The following is a 22899-nucleotide window of genomic DNA, read 5'->3' on the forward strand; positions in this document are numbered from 1 at the left end:
AGAGCAAGAAAATCGACATTTCGGGCAAAACCCCTTCATCAGGAATTGAGGCAGGAAGCCTCCAGGGTGGAGAGATAAATGGGGGGACTGGGGAGAAGGTAGCAAAGAGTACAAAAGGTGAATGGGGGTGGGGATGGAGGTGAGAGGTCAGAGGGGAGGGTGGAGTGGATACGTGGGAAGGGAGATTGGCAGGTAGGACAGGTCATGAGGACTCTGCTGAGCTGGAAGGTTGGAACTGAGGTAAGGTGGAAGGAGGGGAAATGAGAAAACTGGTGAAGTCCACATTGGTGCCCTGGGGTTGAAGTGTTCCGAGGCAGAAGATGAGGCGTTCTTCCTCCAAGCGTCGGGTGGTGAGGGAACGGCAGTGGAGGAGGCCCAGGACCTGCATGTCCTCGGCAGAGTGGGAGGGGGTGTTGAAATGTTGGGACACGGGTGAATGGGGTTGATTGGTGTGGGTGTCTTGGAGATGTTCCCTGAAGCACTCTGCGAGAGGCATCCAGTCTCCCCAATGTAGAGGAAACCGCATTGGGAGCAACAGATACAATAAATGACATTTACCTATTGTACCCCTTGCTACCTTCTCCCCAGCTCCCACCACCTTCCCCGCACCCCGCCCTCCCCACCCCCCACCACCACCACCATTTATCTCTCCACCCTGGAGGCTTCCTGCCTCTATTCCTGATGAAGGGCTTTTGCCTGAAACATTGATATTCCTGCTCCTCAGATGCTGCCTGACCTCCTGTGCTTTTCCAGCACCACTCTGATCTAAACTCTTATGATTTATGTCATGACTGATAAGACAAGTATCTCACATGCCTTCTTAAGTACCCTATTAATTTGACCTGCCACTTCAGGGATCTGTGGACAAGCATCCCAAAATTCTTCTGTTCCTCAGAACCTCCTAGTATTCTGCCATTCATGAGCCCTCCCTTGCGTTCTTACCTCTTTTAAAGTGCATCACCTCACATCTATCAGGGTAAAAGTCCATCTGCCACTGGTCTGCCAATCTGACCAATCTGTCTATATCTTCTTGTAACCTAAGATCGTCTTCCTCATTGTCAATTATCCAGCCACCTCATGTCATCCACAAACTTACTTACCACCCGCCCACATTTTCCAATATATATCATGAACAATAAGGGGGAACCTGCACTGATCTCTGTAGTAAGGTAAACTCTCAAAAGTTCTATCAGTCCACAGGAGTGTTTCGAGTGAGATGGTGGTTTAACCTGTGGGTCATCTCACCTCAGGCAAGGGGAGATGTTGAGAAGGAGAGACTTTCATGGTAACCTCAGTCAATTTAGGAATTCAACCAATACTGTTGTCATCATTCTGGATTACAAGCTACCTATATAGTCAACTGAGCTAACTGACAACACCTCCCCACCCTGAACTCCCTGGTGCTGCACTGTACACTGGCCTCCAGTCACACAAATAGCCTTCTCCCACTATCCTCTGTCTCCTACCATAAGCCAAATTTGGATCGGTCGCAATTTGCTCTAAATCTCACGTGTTTACTTGTTTCATCAGTTGCCTACAAAGGATCTTGTCAAAAGCCTTTCTGAAGTCCATATATACTACATCAACTGTATATTGACAGAAATGCCTTTAGCTGCCCAAGGCCCTATAGGTATGTTCTAATCATACTGTTGAACCAATCTGTTCAGAGATGGAGTTGAAGTGGACAGCAAAGAAGATTACCTCAGATTACAATGTGATCTTGATCAGATGGCCGTAATTTCTCCATCCATGTGGTTGAAGATGCCCTCCAATGCATCTCATCCATGTCCTGCACCTCCGACATCAAACCTCACCCCTCCAACCGCAACAAGGACAGAACCCCCCTGGTGCTCACCTTCCAACCTACCAACCTCTGCATAATCCACCGGCATTTCCACCACCTACTAACGGACTCCACCACCAGGGATATATTTTCCTCCCTATCCCCATCCGCTTTCCGCAAAGACTGTTCCCTCCATGACTACCTGGTCAGGTCCACGCTCCCCAACAATCCATCCTCCCCTACTGGCACCTTCCCCTGCCAACGCAGGAATTGCAAAACCTACGCCCACATCTTCCCCCTCATTTCCATCCAAGGCCCCAAAGAAGCCTTCCACACCCATTAAAGTTTCATCTGCACTTCCATAAATGTCGTTTATTGCATCTGTTGCTCCCGATGCGGGTTCCTTTACATTGGGGAGACTGGATACCTTCTTGCAGAGCGCTTCAGGGAACATCTCTTTGACACCCGCACCAATCAATCCCACTACCCCATGGCCAAACATTTCAACTCTCCCTCCCACTCTGCTGAGGACATGCAGGTCCTGGGCCTCCTCTACTGCCATTCCCTCACCATCCGCGCTTGGAGAAAGAATGTCTCATCTTCAATCCCAGGGCATCAATGTGGACTTCACCAGTTTCCTCATTTCCCTTCCCCCCACCCACCTTTCCAATGTTTGAAACTTCCAGCTCAGCCACATCCTCATGATCTATCCCACATGTCAATCTTCCTTCTCACCTATCCGCTCCACCCTCCTCTCCGACCTCTTTCCTTTATCCCCGCCTCCATCCACCTATTGCACTCCCGATTATGTTCTCCACAGCCCCACAGCCTCCCATTTATCTCTCCACTCCAGAGGCTTCCAGCCTCATTCCTGACAAAGGGCTCCTACCTGAAACGTTGATTTTCCTGCTCCTCAGATGCTGCCTGACCTGCACCATTCTAATCTTGACTCTAATCTCTAGCATCTGTGGTCCTCACTTTCGCCTCTTGATCAAATGGGCCAATGGGCTGAGGAGTGGCACATGGAGTTTAATTTAGATTAATGTGAGATGATGCACTTTGGAAAAACACATCTTGGCAGAACTTATATACTTTATGGTAAGGTCCTAATGAGTGTGGCTGAACAAAGAGACCTTGGAGTGCAAGTTTATTGTTCCTTGAAAGTAGAATTGCAGGTAGATAGGATAGTGAAAAAGGCATTTGGTGTTTTCCTTTAATGGTCAGAGCATTGAGTATAGGAGTTGGGAGGTCATGTTGCGGTTGTACAGGGCATTGGATAGGCCACTGGTGGAATATTGCATGCAATTCTGGTGTCCTTTCTATTAGAAGGACCATAAGACCATAAGACATAGTAGTGGAAGTAAGGCCGTTCCGCCCATCGAGTCCACGCCGCCATTCAATCATAGCTGATGGGCATTTCAACTCCACTTACCCGTATTCTCCCTGTAACCCTTAATTCATTGTGACATCAAGAATTTATCAATCTCTGCCTTGAAGACATTTGGCGTCCCAGCCTCCACTGCATTCTGCGGCAATGAATTCCACAGGCCCACCACTCTCTGGCTGAAGAAATGTCTCCGCATTTCTGTTCTGAATTTACCCTCTCTAATTCTAAGGCTGTGTCCATGAGTCCTACCCTCCTCGTCTTACGGAAACAATTTCCTAGGTTCCCCCTTTCCAAGCCATGTATTATCTTGTAAGTTTCTATTAGATCTCTCCTTAATCTTCTAAACTCCAATGAATACAATCCCAGGATCCTCAGCCTTCCTCGTATGTTACACCTACCATTCCCAGGAATCATCTGTGTGAATCTCCGCTGGATACGCTCCAGTGCCAGTATGTCCTTCCTGAGGTGTGGGGACCAAAACTGGACACAGTACTCCAAATGGGGCCTAACCAGAGCTTTATAAAGTCTCAGTAGCACAACAGTGCTTTTATATTCCAACCTTCTTGAGATAAAGGACAACATTGCATTCGCTTTCTTAATCACGGACTCAGCCTGCATGTTTACCTTTAGAGAATCCTCGACTAGCACTCCCAGATCCCTTTGTATTTTGGCTTTATGAACTTTCTCACCATCCATGCTTGTATTCTTTTTTCCAAAGTGCAAGACCTTGCATTTGCTCACATTGAATTCCATCAACCATTTCCTGGACCACTCTCCCAAACTGTCTAGATCCTTCTGTAGCCTCCTCACTTCCTCTGTACTACCTGCCTGTCCACCTAACTTCGTATCATCGGCAAACTTCGCTAGAATGCCCCAAATCCCTTCATCCAGATCATTAATATATAAAGTGAACAGCTGCAGCCCCAACACTGAACCCTGCGGGACACCGCTTGTCACCAGCTGCCATTCCGAAAAAGAACCTTTTATCTCAACTCTCTGCCTTCTGTCAGACAGCCAATCCTCAATCCATCCCAGTAGCTCACCTCGAACATCATGGGCCCTCACCTTGCTCAGCAGCCTCCCGTGTGGCACCTTATCAAAAGCCTTTTGGAAGTCTAGATAGACCACATCCACTGGGTTTCCCTGGTCTAACCTACTTGTCACCTCTTCAAAGAATACCAACAGGTTTGTCAGGCACGACCTCCCCTTACTAAATCCATGTTGACTTGTTCTAATCCAACCCTGCTCTTCCAAGAATTTATAAACCTCATCCTTAATGATGGATCCTAGAATTTGACCAACACATGACATTTAGAAACTTGAAAGGGTTCAGAGGAGATTTACAAGGATGTTTCCAGGGTTGGAGGATTTGAGCTATAAGAAGAGGTTGAATCGGCTGGGGCTATTTTCTCTGGAGTGTTGGAGACTGAAGGGTGACTTTACAGAGGTTTATAAAATCATGAGGGGCATAGATGGGATAAATAGACAAAGTCTTTTCCCTGGTGTGGGGGAGTACAGAACTAGAGGGCATAGGTTCAGGGTGAGAGGGGAAAGATATAAAAGAGACCTAAGGAGCAACTTTTTCACGCAGAGGGTGGTGTGTGTATAGAATGACCTGCCAAAGGAAGTAATGGATGCTGGTACAATTATAGCATTTAAAGGGCATCTGGATGAATAGGAAGGGTTTACAGGGAGATGGGACAAGTGCTGGCAAATGAGACTAGATTGGATTAGGATAACTGGTCAACATGGACGAGTTGGATCTGAAGGGTTTGTTTCCATGCTATACATTTCTATGACTCTATGACTGTCATTACAAGTCTTAAAGACCCTGCTAAATAGATTTATCCTTTTGCTCTTTTTCCACTTCAAAGTGTTTCTTAAAACCTATCTCTGATAAAGCTTTTAGTCACCATCCCTATTATCACCTTATGTTTCTTGATGCCAAATTTTGACTGATAACACCCCTACGATATGTCTTAGGATATTTTAATATGCCTAAAGTATTTCGACTTCCAGTAGGCAACAGTTAAAAATGTTATATAAATTTCTGAAAAGTTGATATATTAAGAAGAAATCTGCCAAAATATAGAGATATTCCAATTTACAATGGATTTTTTCTTTCATTCTTTGACCTTTTGACATTACTAATTTTGTTTTTACAAAAATGTCATGGACATGGAAGAAATTGTTTGTTTGTTGTTTTATACTTCCTGAAATGTATTCTGTAGCAAAAGACTGTTTTTTGTATAGCAGTATGAGCAATGACAACTTGCAAGCTGTCGGAGTAACGAGAATCTCTTTAAATGCCTCATATCAGCGAGGGACAGAAAATGTCAATGATTATTGACTGTAAATAATGTATGATTTAAATGTATTCAGCTTTAAATTGCATTGAAGAGTCCGATACAAAGAGATGTTATTTTATTTTTATGATTTTTAGAAGTTAAATTGTGCTGTCTAAGCAATTACTTCCGCGCTGCAGCCAGAAGTACACAGCACACCATAATGTGGTTGTTTGAAGGGATTAGTTTCCTCCCTCCGAAAAGATACGACCCGTCTTGTTGTTAATTTCATTATTTGTTTAAATTCAATGAAATCACTGCGCACCTTATTTAGAATAATGTGTATGAAACATTTGTGCGCGTCATCAATCCATCGATTTGAATTGAAATGCCTTTTCTTTGCCCTTTGCCTCTGTTGATCGAATTTCAGATCAGCCAGGATTTGCAACTAACCTTCCGGCATAACTGAACCCAACTGACGCTGAGAGACATAAAGATCAAAAAGACTGCTACATCTATTTTATTTCGTACAAAAGCTCGCTGGGTCATTATTGCAAACTTAAAAAAATTGCAATAAGGGTTTCTTTTGCAAACGCCTGAATTGTTTGATTGCAAATTGGGAAAACGAAGAACAAAAGGGACATGTCTTTTACACAGGGCTGACGTCAGTTCGAATTTACTGACAACTATTGATGCGTGTGAAGCAATTGCAAGCAACTCCCTTTCATTAGGTAAATGAAAAAAACTGATAGGATCTCAGTGAAAACTTCTGAAATGGGATTCAGTATCTGAATACACCAAATGGAAATAAATAACACCAACCATTTTCAGATTAAAAATAATGAATTTTCAAATTTGTTTTCAATGTAAAAAGCCCTCCAGAGGGAGTGTATAGGAACAGCAAATAGGCACTGAGCAGAGTAGAGAATGCTTCAACCTAGGAATGTTGTTCATTACACTGAAGGAAAGGACACATTAGAGAAAATAGTCCGTGCTATTTTTCCTTGATTTTTCTTAATCCTCATCCTCAGATGTGAGTTGCCACACAAGTCGGGGATAAGTGGTTTTTGTAGGAATATTTTTTTGCTGGCTGAGTTTTGATTCGGATGCTGGGTGATGTGTATAAGTTAATAGCGTAAGGATCCAGTGATCCTGTGATTATGTCTAACTCTGAGGCTAGAGAGAAATAGATTGAACCCGGGGCAAGGAGAGAGGCAAGAACTGGACTGGATCATTATGGCACACACCATGAAAGGAGATACAGGTCATGCTTGGAAATGAAATAATAAAAAGAAATTGGTCTAAAACAATATTTTACTAATATTACTTGCAACAAGTATAGAGAATATGTAATAAACCTATTCGATTGTTTTTAAAATAAAATAGGTTAGGTAGGTAATCAACTACCATATGAAGACAATGATGTTTTTTAAAATGGTAAACTAGTTTTGAATTAGTTGATAACAAGAGCATTTTGTTTGATGGGTCAATTTTCTAATATTTCAACATTAAGGTACATTTAACAAATTATTTTTACAAATTACAATAAATAGCAACATAAGATAATTATAAGGGATAAATTAATATTATTCTTTGGACAAATAAATTGGATTGCCATATTAATATTTGAAAATTGCAATGACTTAAAATAATATACAAAAACGCTCTGTACAATTTTTTGGTCTTATAAATATTAACAGGTTAGGAAGTTAGAATTCGTGTTGTTAAACGAGATAGAAAGTAAAACATCATTTTAAAGGCCAGTACATTTAGATTGTGGAGTAAGTGAGAGATAGAGGCTCCAGCCCGTGTTTTCGTGTTGATGTGCAGTAATCAGAGGAATGGATAATAGTTGTTGGAGTCCTCATGCCATGCTGGGCCAGAGGCTCAGCTAGACATGTATTTACCCATATCCGGGTTAGAGAGGAAAGGAAAGTTTGATTTTTAAAACAGACCTGGAGAAACTTTTCTACCTATTTAAAAAAGAGGAATAGAAAATAGAATTTAATATATTATTATAATCACCATGCAACAAAAGAAAGTGTGAGCCTATTTTTCTTTTGCTTTCAAACTGGAGGAGGACAAGTTTTTTTCCCCCTTTTAATAATATTTAATGATCGGGTGTAAAAGGAAGAGAAGAAGCAGACGTGTCTGTGTCTCTCCCTGCTCTCTGACTGATTTTCTGAGAGATGATCATGGCCGCTCAAGTAGCAGCAGCTCCGGCCAACAGTAGCAGCAACGGTAGTAGCCCCGGCCTAAGCAGCCGCGACCCAGACAGCATCAACAACGGAAAACCGGCGGCGGTGGCGGCTCCGGGAGGAGGACTCGGCGGTGACGGCGGAGATCCCAGTGGCGGCGGCTTGAGCCTGAACAGCGTTGATCATCATCACCATCCTCGCCACCACCATCACCACCACCACCATCACCTTCACCTTCCCCACCAGCAGCAGCACCACCACGGCGAGCTCAACATGGCCAACTCCTCGGGGCCTGGCCCCGGTCCGGCTAACAACAACAGCGGTGGCGGCGGCGGCACTGCTGGAGGCTCGGGGTCGGCCTCGTCCAACCCCAACCCTGAGCCAACGCACAAAGAACCCGCCTCGGCCTCGCCTTCCTCGGCGTCCACCGCCTCCTCCTCATCTTCGGCCGCCAGTGAGGCGGGGATAATTTCTAATCACAAACTGAAACCCACCGGCGCTGAGTTGTTGCTTCCTCCCCATCACCAAGGAGAAGGAGGCGGCGGGGTAGAGACTCAACATGGAGGCGGCGGCGGTGGTGGTAAAGACAACATCTTGTTAACCGCTGACAACCAGGGAAACAACAAGGCCGACGACCAATTGCTCAAAATGGGTGATCAGAGATATGAGCACCCGGCAGCTGCGGGCTCCAATACCCAAACGGAGCCGGCTCCTGGCCTCCCCGATTATAATCATTATTACCGGGCGGCGGCAGGAACAGGCCCCGGTCCCGGACCCTACTTCGATCAACATGGCGGACAACAAAGCCCGGGGCTTGGGCTTCATCCTTCCAGCAGCTTGGAGTTAAGCGCCAGCCCGCTACACAACTCTCACGACAGCTATTCAAACAACTACAACCATTACTCGAGCTACAGGCCGGCCTACAGTGGCCCTGGTTACAGCATGATGAACTCGCCCAGGGCCAACAATATGGGATCCGGTGTGGCCACCAACAGCGGCCACCATCATCACCATCACGGCAAGCAACAGCCGCCTCTGGCCGGGGCATTTCAGCGCTACTCGAGCCAAAACCAGCATTCGGGGGCCACACCAACCCTCAACCAGCTTCTGACCTCCCCCAGCCCCATGAGGGGATATGGCTTTTCGGACTACAGTAATCCTGGTCTTTCGCAGGCCTCGCTGAAAGGGAACGACATGAGCAGTCAGTACGGAATAGGGAGCAGCCAAGCCTGGGGAGGCGGAGGAGGAGGAGGTGGTGGTGGTGGCGGCGGCGGCGGCGGTGGTGGAGCAGCGGCAGGACAAGCCCGCAGCCACCCAGCCATGAGCCCTGGCAGCTCGGCGCAGCCTCTAGGCAGGACACAGGTAAAGCGGCCTGTGTGTTGGTGTCTTTCATCCCGGAGTGAGAGCAGAGCTGGCGTTGTGCGATGTGAAGACATTAGAGAGAGAGCCGTTGAAGTGCTGGTCAGGGACCTAGGCCGCGCTACCTTTCCTATCACTTCTTGCTGGCAAGGAGAGAGTTTTAGCGACTCTTTTTCTTGGGATTCGCCGTATGCAGAGAGTTTGTGCCTTCTGCCCCTAATGATGGGTGTCCGCTGTGCGGATTTGTGCACTGAACTGATAACTTCCAATTAGATTACTTCTAGACTAAATAAATCAGTTAGGTTTTCTTTCGTTAATTTAGCTATCTGGTATGTTTTTTTGACCCCACCCATTTGTTGATTTTTGTTTTATGGTGTCTGAACGCTGGTAGCTCCGTTCAGCTCGTACTCGAATCTCTTCACCTTTTGCAAGGTTTGCAATTTGAATTATGGAGGTAAAAGGCCTGGAATCGAGTCTCCAGACAGCTGCCTCCGAGTTGACATCTAATCTGCCATCTGATTGGTTCTCACACTCACCACTGGGCATTTATCAGTGCTGATGTAAATACAAGTTGCTGAATATCGCAATCACAAGCCCACACTGCACATTTCCTAAGAATCCACAATTTACATAGTCCATGGATAATTGAAAGAAATAACAACTGCTTCATCTTTCATTTCTCTCAACATTCCAGATACATTTTTAAAAATTAAAATTCAAAATTTCAATTTTTTAAAAAAAGCGTACTTGATTCAATAAACCGTTTTAAGTAAGGCACGTAAAACACTTGTTTAGTAACAAGTTGTTGAAAAATATTAAAATATTCTGGAATAACCAGCTTGTGCATATTTAGTAAAATCAGTCATTAATTTAAATTACTAATGTTTATAATGAAACGGTAGTAGATATTATATATGGTTCAAATCCTTTTCTGGGTAATCAAGGGATAAACAATTGGATGAATTAAGGCAATTTCTGACTTTATAAAAATATCTATTAAGTGAAATCTATACAAGGGGATATTGTAGTCCAGTTCATTAAAAAAAATTAACTGCTTCATAAATATTGCCCAAAACTTACTGCATGAAGAGCAATTTACAATTGTAAAATACCATAAATATTACTGCTTTTGATTCCACGCCAATTATAGTAATGTAAAATACTAGAACTTTAATCTTGTTATGAACTACATTTCCTTTTTTGTGATTGCTCATGGTAAATGGTATTGTACAACCATATAGACACATAAGTTTGATTCCATGTCAATGATTTGGTGGTAGTTGTAGCAGGGTTGATAAATGAAGGTGTGAAGGCTTTTATGTAATGGTGGTAGTGTATCTGCCTCTGAACCAGGAGGCCCAGGCTCCAGTGCTCCCTGGTCCAGAAGTGTTTATTAACATCACTGAACAGGTTGCTTATATAAAAAAAAAAGTGAATGACTTCAGTTTTGTTGCTGAAAGAGCTGAAAATTAGTCAGCGTTTGGTTGCTGCTGTCGGACAGAATTGTACTGGGGTGTGAGAGCTTCCTTTAATAGTTCATGAAACTTTGCAATTTGTATTGGCTTTGGATATAAATTGTGCAGTTCAGTGCAGGCATTGAAGAGTTGCTGGTGCCTGCAAACATATGCTACACAAGTTGCTCCTTTATAGGAGACAGAAATATGCTTTTTTAAAATTGAAGCTTGAAATGTGCTCGTCTTAGGACAAGTGATTTGGATTTTAATAATTCCACAATGCAGTTGATCAGAAGTAGTAAATAGTTTGCGTAACATGCTTGGGTAAAATGAATGTGATCTATTTGAAAATAATTCAAGCCGTAAGTTTGTAACTTGTGCATTTGTTTGTAACTTCAACTTGTTTTTAAATCTATCTCTAGGATTTCACTATAGTCTCATGAAAATGATTATTTATAACATCAATTTAATTACATATTATTAACCGTTGCCAACTGAAACCGTGCTTGAAGAGATTATTTGTAGCTATGTTCCTGTGCCTAAAGAAGTATTGATACATGAGTAAGCAGTTAATTGGAAAAGTCTTGGATTTGTCATTTAGTATCCTGATCTTGATTTTCTAGTATGCATAAATCATCTATCATTGATGTTCTTATAGCAGTTTGTGATAAAGTCACTGTAGTCCTTGTGGACTTATAGGGGTTGGTCTCATTAGAGAGAGACGAATGGTGGTTTAACCTGAGGGTAACCATATCTCAACAGTTGAGAGAGAGATTCCTTTGTGATCTCAACCAGTGTGGGAATTGAATCCACTCTCTTGGTGTTACTGTGCTTTGTAGACCTGTCAGGCGATTGAGCCAAGTGAATCCCATTGCTTCTGTGGGCTGGGGTGAAGGCAAGCTTCTATTTGCAAGACCTGAATAGTGGCCTAGAAATATCTTGCCAATCACACATCAAATATTGAGTTTGCTGCTTTTTGATTCCTTTGGATATATTGGTATCCATGTTACCTGGTTTGCAGGTTCTATTTAGGGCAAAAATAAATTTTCAGTGTCATTGTCACAAACTTAATTGAGCTGTTAACATTTTAAGGTATTGGAAGAAATCTCTTTGTATATGAGGCTTCTGGGTTAATCCTTTGATTTTAGACTTCACTTAATGTTATTGCAGCATATTCCTTATTTAAAAGTTAAGTGCTAAGTCACCCTGAGACTGAGCATAATAGATGGGATATATTTATGCTTAGTAATTATGGAGTTTCTTTCCATGGAGTATACATTGGCTATAATTAAGGTCCTATGCCTGATTATGGCCAGTTTAAACAACCAATCAACCTCATTCCTCTCTTTCCTTGGACACTACCTGAGTGTAATATATTTTTGAACCAAACCTATAACTGGATATTTTAATAATCATATGTTATAGGTGGCCACTAGGTGGAGTATGAAAAAGACCAGGTTTAACTTAGCATTTTAGCATGATAATTTAAAAGATGCTTTTCCTCCCCTCTGGTACATCTACAAATGGAAATAGTGAGCATAACCCTCCTGGGATATAAATTATATGGTTTTGGGACCCCAAACATCTTAGGACAGTGTGTAATCTGTAACTGTTGGAGCTGTACCAAAGCATTTTTTTTTCCCCTCGTGTTTAGCTTTTGCCCGGCTGTGTGGCCATGTTTCAAAGAATGCTGTGTAATAGCCACAAGCCCACATCCCCGTACCCTTGGCTTTGTGCTTTGGAATGCCAGCAAGCTACTTGGTTGGGCTGCAATTTAGTTTTTAGAAATTGAGCTTTGTATAAATTATTTACATTTACTGTCATCTTTGAAAGTGAGTATGACATGAAAAATACACAGTTGCTGTTTTCCCCATCCAGACCACTCTGCGTCAAGGCAGTATGTCTTTTACCATAATGTATCTGCAGTCTTTGGAACTTCTTCTGTGATCCCTGCGAGATGGTGCTCAACCTTTTAGGCTTTATGTTGATTACTACCCCAGTTTCTATTATCTTCGATGTAATGCCCATTTTTCCTATGCCTATCCAAATATTCCTGAGCCATTATTATTCAATAAATGCACAACTTTGTGGAACTGTTGTTCAGTGAATTTATTTTAATATTTGCCTCCTTGATTTTGATGCAGAGAAGTGGCTGGATCTTGTGTCAAGGATAAACTTTAGAATTTATTGGGGAGTAATCAAAAGGAGAGTTAACATTCTAGTCCTGTTTGAACAAAATTTGGTTTTTGGTTTGAAGTAGTGACACTATATACAGAGGAACCTTGATTATCCGAATGACACGGGCGGGGAGTACTTTGTTATCCGGCATTCAATTATCTAAACACAGTTTAGCCAAGCAACAGAACCTTGTGATCTTGTTCGGATAATTGAATGCTGGATAACCTATATCAATAACTGTCTTTTTAGGGAGGAAGAATCAAATGCACTGTTATTCTTTGCAATGAACTTTGGCAAAGTTGATGAGAGTATGCAATGAAATAAATATTTTTAGTTGCAGAGATGGTATTGTGCCATGAGACTGGTAAGTTTGGTAGATTGGTGTGCTCTTGGGGTAGCTCTCCTGTTACTCCTTTCACATAGGGATGTTAATTCAAAGTAAAAGTGCCTTTTCTGATGGGATAAGCATGAAAAATAATTTTAGAAATTGACCTTTTATATAAATCATGCTCTGCTGATACTCTTGTGTGAAGAACATGATATTTTTTAATAAGACTGAAAAAAACAGTTATGATTGTAGTAGACTAAGCTGTTAATACTTTGTGTTCCAACTCTCGTATGAATAATGGTCACTTGAAAGAGGGGTTAACCTCAGAATCATATGTTCCTATAATGATCAAGGGTAAAATGAAAAATGCTCAGACTTGCATCATAAACAGGACAGTTCATGGGTAAGTTGTGAAATGATTTCATTTCATGGCAGTTTTTGCTTCATTGTGCCATGATAGTTAAATTTCCGTGAAAAGGTCTTGATGGCCGGTTATATCGTGAAAGTTTTCTTGCACAAATTACATGGTAGCTGTGTTTTTTTTTATATTAAATGTTAGATCTGAGTTGGTTTTCATTCAATATACGAATTTCTACCAACTTAGAAAGTGGCTTTGATAATTATGTAAAAGTGAAGCAGGAACTGGGAGAAACACAATATTGCTCCATCTGATTTGCTTTCTGCTCTCTGGGAACTGGCTGCTTTTTCTGATGCACTGAAATGCAGCAAACTGAAAAGAATAAAGTGAGAGTTAAAACACCTTTTTTTAAGGAGAAAATTATCCAACTTTGTATAGATACAATATTTAAATGAGAGGTGAGGCAGTAATGGGAGAGCAGGAATGAAAACACAGTGCCTGTCCTGGTTTCTCTGTCTCTGTTGTAGAATAGAAGCGTAGATTCTTTATAGTGTGGAAACAGGCCGTTTGGTCCATTTTGAGTCATGTGCTGACCAGAAGAACCACCCACCCAGACCTGGCACCCCACTCTTATCCTTTTAGCCCTCATTTCCCATGGTTAATCCACCCAGCTTACAAATCTCTGAAAACTATGGGGAAATTTAGCATGGCCCGTCCACCGAATCTGCACATATTTGGACTGGGAGGAAACTGAGCATCTAGCGAAATGTACACTGATATGGGGAAAATGTGCAAACTCCACACAGGCAGTTGCTTAAGGCCAAAATTGAACCTGTGTCCCTTATGCTGTGAGGCAGCAGTGCAAACCATTGAGCCGCTGTGCCACCCTTGTTTGTCTGTCTCTCGCCCTCGCTCGCACTCTCGCCCTCACCCACCCACGCCCTCTCGCTCACTTCCTCGCCTGCCCTCGCCCGCTCGTACTCTCTCTCCCGCCCTTGCCCCTTCTCGCCCGCTCTCGCCCTCTCGTGCTCTCTCTTCACCCTTCGCCCTCACCTGCCCTCCACCTTGCCCCTCGCGCGCTCCCTCTTGCCCTCGACCTCTCGCGCACGCCCCCTCGCTCGCCGCCCCCCACTTCGGTCATCCCCCCCTCGTCCCCCCCCTCGTGGCCCCCTCTCTCGCGTCCCCCACGCCATTGCCCTCCCTCGCTTCTGCCTTCGCCCTCGCGCTCCCCCTCTTGTCCTCGCCCTCGCTCTCCCTCACTTGCCCCCTCGCCCTTGCCGTCCCTCCCCTAGCTCTCTTGCCCTCGCCCTCTCTTTTGCCCTCGCTCGCCATCCCTCGCCCTCCCCCCTCCCTCTTGCACTCGCCCTCGCTCTCCCTCTCTTGCCCTTGTTCGCCCTCGCTCTCACCCTCGGCCTCCATCTCTTGCCCTCGCCCTCGCTCTCTCTTGTCCCCCGTGCACACCCCCTCGCTCGCCCCCCCCCCCCCCCGTGCGCGCCCCCCTATGCTCTCTCTCCTTCGCCCACTCACGCGCGCTCGGTCTCGCCCTCGTTCTCTCTCACTTGCCCTCCCTCGCCCCCCCCACGCGCGCCCCCCTATGCTCTCTCTCCTTCGCCCACTTGCACGCGCTCTCTCCCGCCCTTGCCCTCGCTCGCTTCCGCCTTTGCCCTCTCTTGCCCTCGCTCGCGTCCTCACTCTCTCGCTTGCCCTTGTCCTCACCCTCGTCCTCACCCTCTCTTGCCCTCTCACCCTCTCTCTCACCCGCTCGCTTTCTCTCTCCCGCCCTCGCCCTTGCTTAACCCTGCCTCGCACTATCTCACCCTCGCCCTCTCTTGCGCCCACGTGCTCTTTCTCCCGTTGTCGTACGCTCTGTTGCCCTCTTGCCCTCGCCCCCTAGCCTGCCCCCCCTGCGCGCGCCCCCCATGCTCTCTCTCCTTTGCCCAATTGCGCGTGCCTTCTCCCGCCCTCGCTCGCCCCCTCGCCCTTGCCCTCTCTCACTTGCCCTCGCCCTTGCCCTCTCTCACTTGCCCTCGCCCTCGCCCTCTCTCACTCGCCCTCGCCAGCTCTCTCTCTCCCCTCTCGGGCGCGCTCTCTCCCACCCTCTTCCCCCTCGTGTGTGCCCGCTCTCTTTCGCCCACTCGTGCGCACGCAATCTCGCCCCCCGCTCTCGCCGGCTCGCCCCCTCGCGCGCCCTCGCCCTTGCTTAACCCTGCCTCTCCCTATCTCACCCTCGCCCTCTCTTGCACCCTCATGCTCTTTCTCCTGCTGTCGTACGCTCTGTTGCCCTCTTGCCCGCGCGCCCCCCCATGCTTTCTCTCCTTTGCCCACTCTCCCGCCCTTGCCAGCGCTCGCCCTCTCGCCCTCGCCCTCTCGCCCTCGCCCTCTCTTGCCCTCGCTCCTTAGCGTGCGGGCACGCCCAGTCTCTCTTCTTCCCCCCCCCCCCCCGTGCGCGTGCCCGCTCTCTCGCCCCCTCGCCCGCGTGCCTGCCCCCGCTCTCGCCCCCTCGCCTGCGCGCCCGCTCTCTCGCTTAACCCTGCCTCGCCCTCTTTTGCGCCCTCGTGCTCTTTCTCCCGCTGTCGTACGCTCTGTTCCCCTCGCCCGCCCCCCGCGCCCCCCCATGCTCTCTCCTTTGCCCACTCGCACGCGCTCTCTCCCACCCCTGCCAGCGCTCGTCCTCTCGCCCTTGCCCTCTCTCGCCCTCGCTCCTTAGTGTGCGGGCACGCCCAGTCTCTCTTCTTCCACCCCCCCCCCCCACCGTGCGCGTGCCCGCGCCCTCGCCCCCCCTCACCCGCCCTCTCGCCCCCTCCCCTGTCCCCCGCCCCCTCGCCTGCGTGCCCGCTTTCTCGCTTGACCCTGCCTCGCCCTCTCTTGCGCCCTCGTGCTCTTTCTCCTGCTCCCGCCCCCCTGCCCGCGCCCCCCATGCTCTCTCCTTTGCCCACTCGCACGCGCTCTCTCCCGCCCCTTGCCCTCCCCACTTTGCGCGCGGCACGCCCGCTCGCGCTCTCCCTCTCGTGCGCACTCTCTCCCAACCTCTACCCCTCGCGCGCGTGCCCGCGCTCTGTCGTCCCCTCGCGCGCGTGCCCGCGCTCTGTCGTCCCCTCGCGCGCGTGCCCGCGCTCTGTCGTCCCCTCGCGCGCGTGCCCGCGCTCTGTCGTCCCCTCGCGCGCGTGCCCGCGCTCTGTCGTCCCCTCGCGCCCCCGCGCACCTGCTCGCCCCCGCTCTCTCTCACGCGCCCGCCCGCTCTCGCCCCCTCAGGCGCCCCTGCCCTTGCTTAACCCTGCCTCACCCTATCTCACCCCCGTCCTCTATTGCACCCTCGTGCTCTTTCTCCCGCTGTCGTATACTCTGTTGCCCTCTTGCCCTCGCCCGCCCCCCCGCACACACCCCCCATGCTCTCTCTTCTTCGCCCACTCGCACGCGCTCTCTCCCGCCCTTGCCCTCGCTTGCGCTCTCGCCCTCTCTCACGTGCCCTCGCTCTCTCTTGCCCTCGCCCTCGCTCCCTCTCGTGCGTGCTCTCTCCCAACCCCTCCCCCTCGCGTGTGCCCGCTGTCTCTCGCCCCCTCGTGCGTGCGTGTGCGTGCACGCACGCTCTCTCTCTCTCGCCCGCGTGCTCTCTCTCTCTCCCTCTCGCCCCCCGCCCCGCGCGCGCTCTCTCTCTCCCACTGGCCCCCTCGCGTGTGCGCGCCCCCGCTCTTTCTCGTCCCCTCGCGCGCGCACCCACTCTCTCTTGCCCGTCCGCTCGCTCTCATCCGCCCGCGCTCGCCCCCTCGCCCGCCCGCTCGCTCTCGCCACCTCGCGTGCACCCTCTGTCTCGCCCCTTCGCGCGTGCGCCCTCTGTCTCGCTCCCTCGCGCGCTCCCCCACTCTCGCGCCCGCGCGCCCTCTCACCCTCTCTCTCACTCGCCCACCCTCCCCTGCTCTCCCTCTCCCTTGCCCGCTCTAGCCCGCCCTGTCGTGCTCTCTGTCACCCCCACGCGCTCTCTCTCCCTCCTTTGCCCTCGCTCGCGTCCGCCTTCGCGCGCTCTCGCCCTCGCTCTCCCTCTCTTGTCCTTGCTCGCCCTCGCTCTCCCTCTCCCTCGTCCTCCCTCGCCCTCGCCCTCTCGTGCTCTCTCTCGCCCCCTCACTCGCCCTCTCATGCTTTCTCTCTTGCCCCCTCCTGCTCTCTGTCCCGCCCTTGCCCTCTCTCGCCCTCTCCCTCTCTCGCCCCCTTGTGCTCTTTCTCCTGTCCTCGCTCGAGCCCGCCTGCCCTCGCTGTCTCTCTCTCACCCTCGTGCTCTCGCTTGCCCTTGCTCTCGCTCCCTCTCGTGCTCTATCGCCCTTGCTCTCCCTCGCCCTCGCCTGCTCTCGCCCTCGACTGTGCCCTCGCCCTCTCGTGCTCTCTCTAGCCCTCGCGCTCTCTCTCGCCTCCTCATGCCCTCTCCCTCTCGCCCCCGCCCCCTCGTGCTCTCTCTCTTGCCCACTCATGCGCTCTCTCTTGCCCTCACCCTTGCCCCCTTGCCCTCGCTGTTTGGATTTCTTAGTGCTTCATCAAGCACTCTATTCTATCTCAGGTTGAGAATTGAGGTGTTTTTATTTCCAAATTTAATTCTATTGTGGCCGAAATAGGATCAATATATATACCCGATTGTCTCTCTTTGATTTTTGTTTTAAATGTTTAGGTTACATTTTAACTGTTGTGTGCATCATGTGGACTGCTGAATGTGATAATTAACTGAAATTAATTATCATGTTACAAAGGTGTTTGATTATGACTAATATCCCTAGAATAAAACTTAATGAGTTGCAGAAGAAAAGCATTGCTGTTGGATAACTCGATATTATTACAGTTTAAAGTGAGAATTAGACAAATTGGTTTTGGACTTTGTAAATAAAAGTTAAATGCATGCTTAATATTGCAGCTTTTGTTCATATTTTAACTGCAGATTTATGCTTCCCGTATTTTGTGATGTCTTGAGTTTTACTGCATTTTCTTTCCTCTGCTTCAAGTCTCTTTCTCCTTTTTTTATCTGAGGGCACTGTTTAGAGTCATAGAGATGTGCAGCATGGAAACAGACCCTTCGGTCCAACCTGTCCATGCCGACCAGGTATCCCAACCCAATCTAGTCCCACCTGCCAGCACCTGGCCCATATCCCTCCAAACCCTTCCTATTCATATACCCATCCAAATGCCTCTTAAATGTTGCAATTGTACCAGCCCCTTAGGTCTCTTTTGTATCTTTCACTCTCACCCTAAACCTATGCCCTCTAGTTCTGGACTCCCCGACCCCAGGGAAAAGACTTTGCCTATTTACCCTATCCATGCACCTCTTAATTTTGTAGACCTCTATAAGGTCACCCCTCAGCTTCCGACGCTCCAGGGTAAACAGCCCCAGTCTTTTCTGCCTCTCCCTGTAGCTCAGATCCTCCAACCCTGGGAACATCCTTGTAAGCTTTGCGAATGTCAATAACACACCTTGCCTATTCATTGTGATCTTCATGCAAATGAACAGACTATACAGTCACAAAGTGCATTACTTCAACCAGTCCTATCTTTGTTCAGAGTCCATAAGTTAAAGCTGGAGTCAGAGTACTGAATTATGTGGCATCAGATGAGTCTAAGATTAGAACAGTTGAATTGGTTACTTCTGTCACTCTAGCCTGCTGAACAAAACTTCCTGTGAGGTTCCCGACTGCCCAAGCCCTGAACTTGCTCTTTCTCTTCTTTCGTTTTGCCTCAGGACTATTTTAAATTTACCCTGCTCATGAGATCCAGCTCCTGTTACTCTGATTCTATTCAGAGTAAGCTGTTTACCACCCAACTCTTCTCAGGCTAGCTGCTTATTCCTAATAGTTTTTCATGTGCTGTCAGCTTTAAAATTACCATCTTTGCCTCACTTCTCAAACAACTCTCTTGACCCCACTGCCTTGGAAATTCCAACCTCCCTTTCCTCTCCCAACTCCATGATATAATGTTGTCTCCCAAACCCAAACTGAGTATTCCTGGAACTCCATGTTTGAAATGCTTGAATCAGATTTGCACCCCTGATACAGTGCCAAAGCAGCCTTGTTAAAGTTGCAAACAACTTCCCTCTCCTAATTTTGAAGGTACAGTCAAGAGTGTGGTGCTGGAAAGACACAGCAGGTCAGGCAGCATTCGAGGAGGTTGCTGTCTGACATGCTGTGTTTTTCCAGTGCCACACTCTCGACTCTGATCTCCAGCGTCTGCAGTCTTCACTTTCTCCTATTTTGAGGTATTTACTAGCAGAATGGATGATGGAGAACCAAAGATTGTGCTGAATATTATTTTTTTGCAGAAAGATTTTGATAAATTTTAACCTAAAAGGTTTAGTGTCTAAAATTAAATTGGGGTATCTTAAGCACTGGCATATGTTGAGAACAGCTTCACAGACGAGCAATAGGAATAAATGATATTTTTTGGAGTGGAAGGTGAGAACTGGGGTTGTGTTGGGATCAGTACTTGAGCTCCAGCTATTTACAATATAGGTTCGTGATTTCTCTATTTGTTGATAATACATAACTAGGTTTGAATGGTGAGGAGGATGTAAAAAGTTTTCGAGCAATTTGGACAAAACGAGTGAGTGTGCAAAGACATGGCAGATGCAGAATAATGTATAATGTAGATAAGTGCGAAGTTACCAACTTCAGTAGGTAAACCTGAATGGCAAGTCTTATTTAAATTGAGAAATGTTGATGTACGAAGGAGCTTACAATATTCACAGCGCAAGCATGTTGATGCAGCAAGCAGCTAAGAAGGCAGATGGTATGTTGGTCTTAATTGCAAGAGCAATGATGTCTTACTGCAGGTGTACAGGTTTTAGTGCAAACACACTTGGAGCATTGTTTGCAGTTTTGACCTACTTACCCAAGAAAATAAATGCTTAGCATGGAGGGAATGCAACAAAGGTTCACCGGGCTATTTCCTAAGCTGATAGGAATGAATAATGAAGAAATACTGAGTCTACGAGACCTATGAATTGGAATTTTGAGGAATGAATGGGCTCCTATTGAAATGTATAAAACTTTGGGAAGGCTGAACAGGCTGGATGTAGGGTTGTTGTTTTTCCTGTCAGAAGTGCCTCAAACAAGGGGTCTTGGGATACAGGGTAGGCCATTTTTGAGGTGAGAGAATTTCATCAGTCAGAACATGATGAATCTGTGGAAATCTTTTACCACAGAAGATTGTGGAGGCCAATTGACTATAGTGAAGAGAGAAATTGTTAGATTTCTAGACATTAAAGGTATCAAGGGATATGGGGACAGAGTAAGAGTATAGCATTTAAAATAGAGGATCAGCCATGATCATAATGAGTGATGAAATAGTCTTGATTTGACTAAAAGGCCTACTTCCTGCTCCTGTTTGCACCCTTAGTGTCATATTTGACTTACAGATAAGCTTCTGTATCATCACTCAAGCTGCTTATTCCTACCTCTCTAATACTACTTGATTCTGCCCTTCCCTCAGCTCCTCTGCTGAAACACTATCATACCATTGTCACTCCTAAAATTGGTTCTTCGACCACACTGCTGGCTGACCTTCCACATCCTGCCCCTTCGTAAAAATGAGGTCATTCAAAATTCTGCCTGTGTATGTATTTGCACCATGTCTCATTCACCCATCACCTATGCTTGCTGACTTATTTGGCTGACAGTCAAGCAATGCTTTGAATTCCAAATTTCTTTTCCCTATCTTCACTTTGTTCCTCTCAATAGCCTTCTGAAATATTTGGCTTCATGAGCATTACTGAATTTAATCACTCCATCATTAGTGGCCATGTTTTTAGCTACCAGGGCATTAACTCTAGTTCCCGCCCCAAACGTTTTTAAAAAAAACCTATTTCTGATTGAGCTCTTGGCCATCTACTGTAATTTCATCTTTCAAGGCTTATATGAAGCTTCATCGAAGCACTTCGTGTATTTATTATATTAAAGGTACTGTCGAGCTCCAAGTAATTGTCTCTATTGAAATAACCCTTTACTTACCAGCTTCAGTTGATCATGACTGAACAGTATCAGAGGACTCTCAGGTACACACTGTTATGGACTAGGTTAGACCACTCAAAGCATTGTTAAGCAGGCAGCCCAGATCTGTTTTGGTAAGTGTATAGTGAAAATTACCTAGAGTAACTTAGCTTGGTTGACTATCAGGTTTCAAAACAGACAAAAATATATTCACAAAATTACGGATTGAAACACAAATGACAGAATACCCACAGAACTGTGTATCCAATCTAGACTTAATTATGCTGTTCTGAAAAATACATGCAACAGTCCCAATAAACAACCCCTTAAACACAGAGCAAAAATTAAACAAAGGCTTACAGATCGAAATGAGAAGGGCAGAAGGAGAGAATGTCTAGCAGCCTGTTTCCACTACAGCTGAACTGACTGAAACAAGATTTCAGCTTTCAGGACTGACCACTCCCCTTTCATTATACAGGTTACTTCTAAAACATGAAAACTGTGGCTTAAAGTCCCATCTGTTTACGTATTAACAAAAAGGCCTCCCAATACCCTTTTCATCTCTGAACTAACACAGCCAATCCAGAGGCCGGACTGTTTTAAGAGCACTCCTTCAAAAAAAAGTCAAGGACACAATATCCTTGTCCCTTTGAGAAAAGGAACAACTTTTAGGAAAAGGACCAGCTTTGTGACACCACAGATGCAGGAAACCGAAAGTCAATGCTCAAGGAAGAGGTACAAAACAAGAGAGTTGAAATATATCTTCCTTATTTTTCTGTCCCCAGATTTGCCTCTTGGATGATCAGAGAGTAAATAGTTTACTCAGTTTGGAAAGAGTCAATAATTTAACAAGGGTTTTGATGCTGAATTTGAACTAAAGTTAATTGCTTCTAATTTTAGGCACACAAAACTTTTGGAATTGTGTATCAGTGCTTTAGTTTAGTTTTATTCATGTGAAGAACCAGAAGAGAAATGCTACACTTTCAAAACAAATGTTTTGATGTTTGATTTAATTAAACTTGGGAAAAGTGTGTGTCATGGAAATTATGTATTTTTGCTCCCCTGACAATTCTGAATTTTAAAAAAAATGGTCTTCTGTAAGTCAGTATTTGGTCAGTGAACACATTGGTGTACTTTCACTGTTGCACCGAGTGAGACAGTTTTGAAAGAGATTAGTGTCAACTAAAACTTTACACACAGAATTAGGAGCAGGAGAAGGTGACTTGGCCATTCTAGCCTGATCTGCAATTCAGTGAAAGAGTCATTGAAATCTATGGCAAGAGAGCAGACCTTTCGCCCATTATGCTGGTCAAAAACAACCACCTAGATATTCTAGCTCCATTTTTCAGCACTTGGCCCACAGCCTTGTATGTCTTGGCATCATGTGTGAGTGTCTAAATGCGACTTAAATGTTGAGGGTTTTTGCCTCCACCGCATTTATAAGCAGTGAGTTCCACATACCTATCACCCTATGCTCCTAGTCATTAATCCCTCCTGTTGATCCTATCTATATCACTCATAGTTTTATGCGTTTCAATTATGTCCTCTATCTACTCTGCTGTATTAAAACAACTCCAGTCTGTCCAATCTTTCTCAACTGAAACTCACCACCTT

General features: G+C 46.3%; 1 protein-coding gene across 12 annotated transcripts in view; it reads left to right on the forward strand.

Moving 5' to 3' along the window:
• Positions 1 to 7321: 7321 nt before the first annotated feature.
• Positions 7322 to 22899, forward strand: part of arid1b (AT-rich interactive domain 1B) — a 609086-nt gene continuing 593508 nt past the window's right edge. For all 12 annotated transcript variants that reach the window (XM_060831573.1, XM_060831574.1, XM_060831575.1 and 9 more), the window contains exon 1: positions 7322 to 9015. In XM_060831573.1, coding sequence (XP_060687556.1) covers positions 7645 to 9015 — 1371 coding nt within the window. In that variant the 5' untranslated portion in view covers positions 7322 to 7644. The remainder of the gene's footprint in view (positions 9016 to 22899) is intronic.

Source organism: Hemiscyllium ocellatum, chromosome 10, assembly GCF_020745735.1.
Source record: "Hemiscyllium ocellatum isolate sHemOce1 chromosome 10, sHemOce1.pat.X.cur, whole genome shotgun sequence".
Classification (NCBI taxonomy): Eukaryota; Metazoa; Chordata; class Chondrichthyes; order Orectolobiformes; family Hemiscylliidae; genus Hemiscyllium; species Hemiscyllium ocellatum.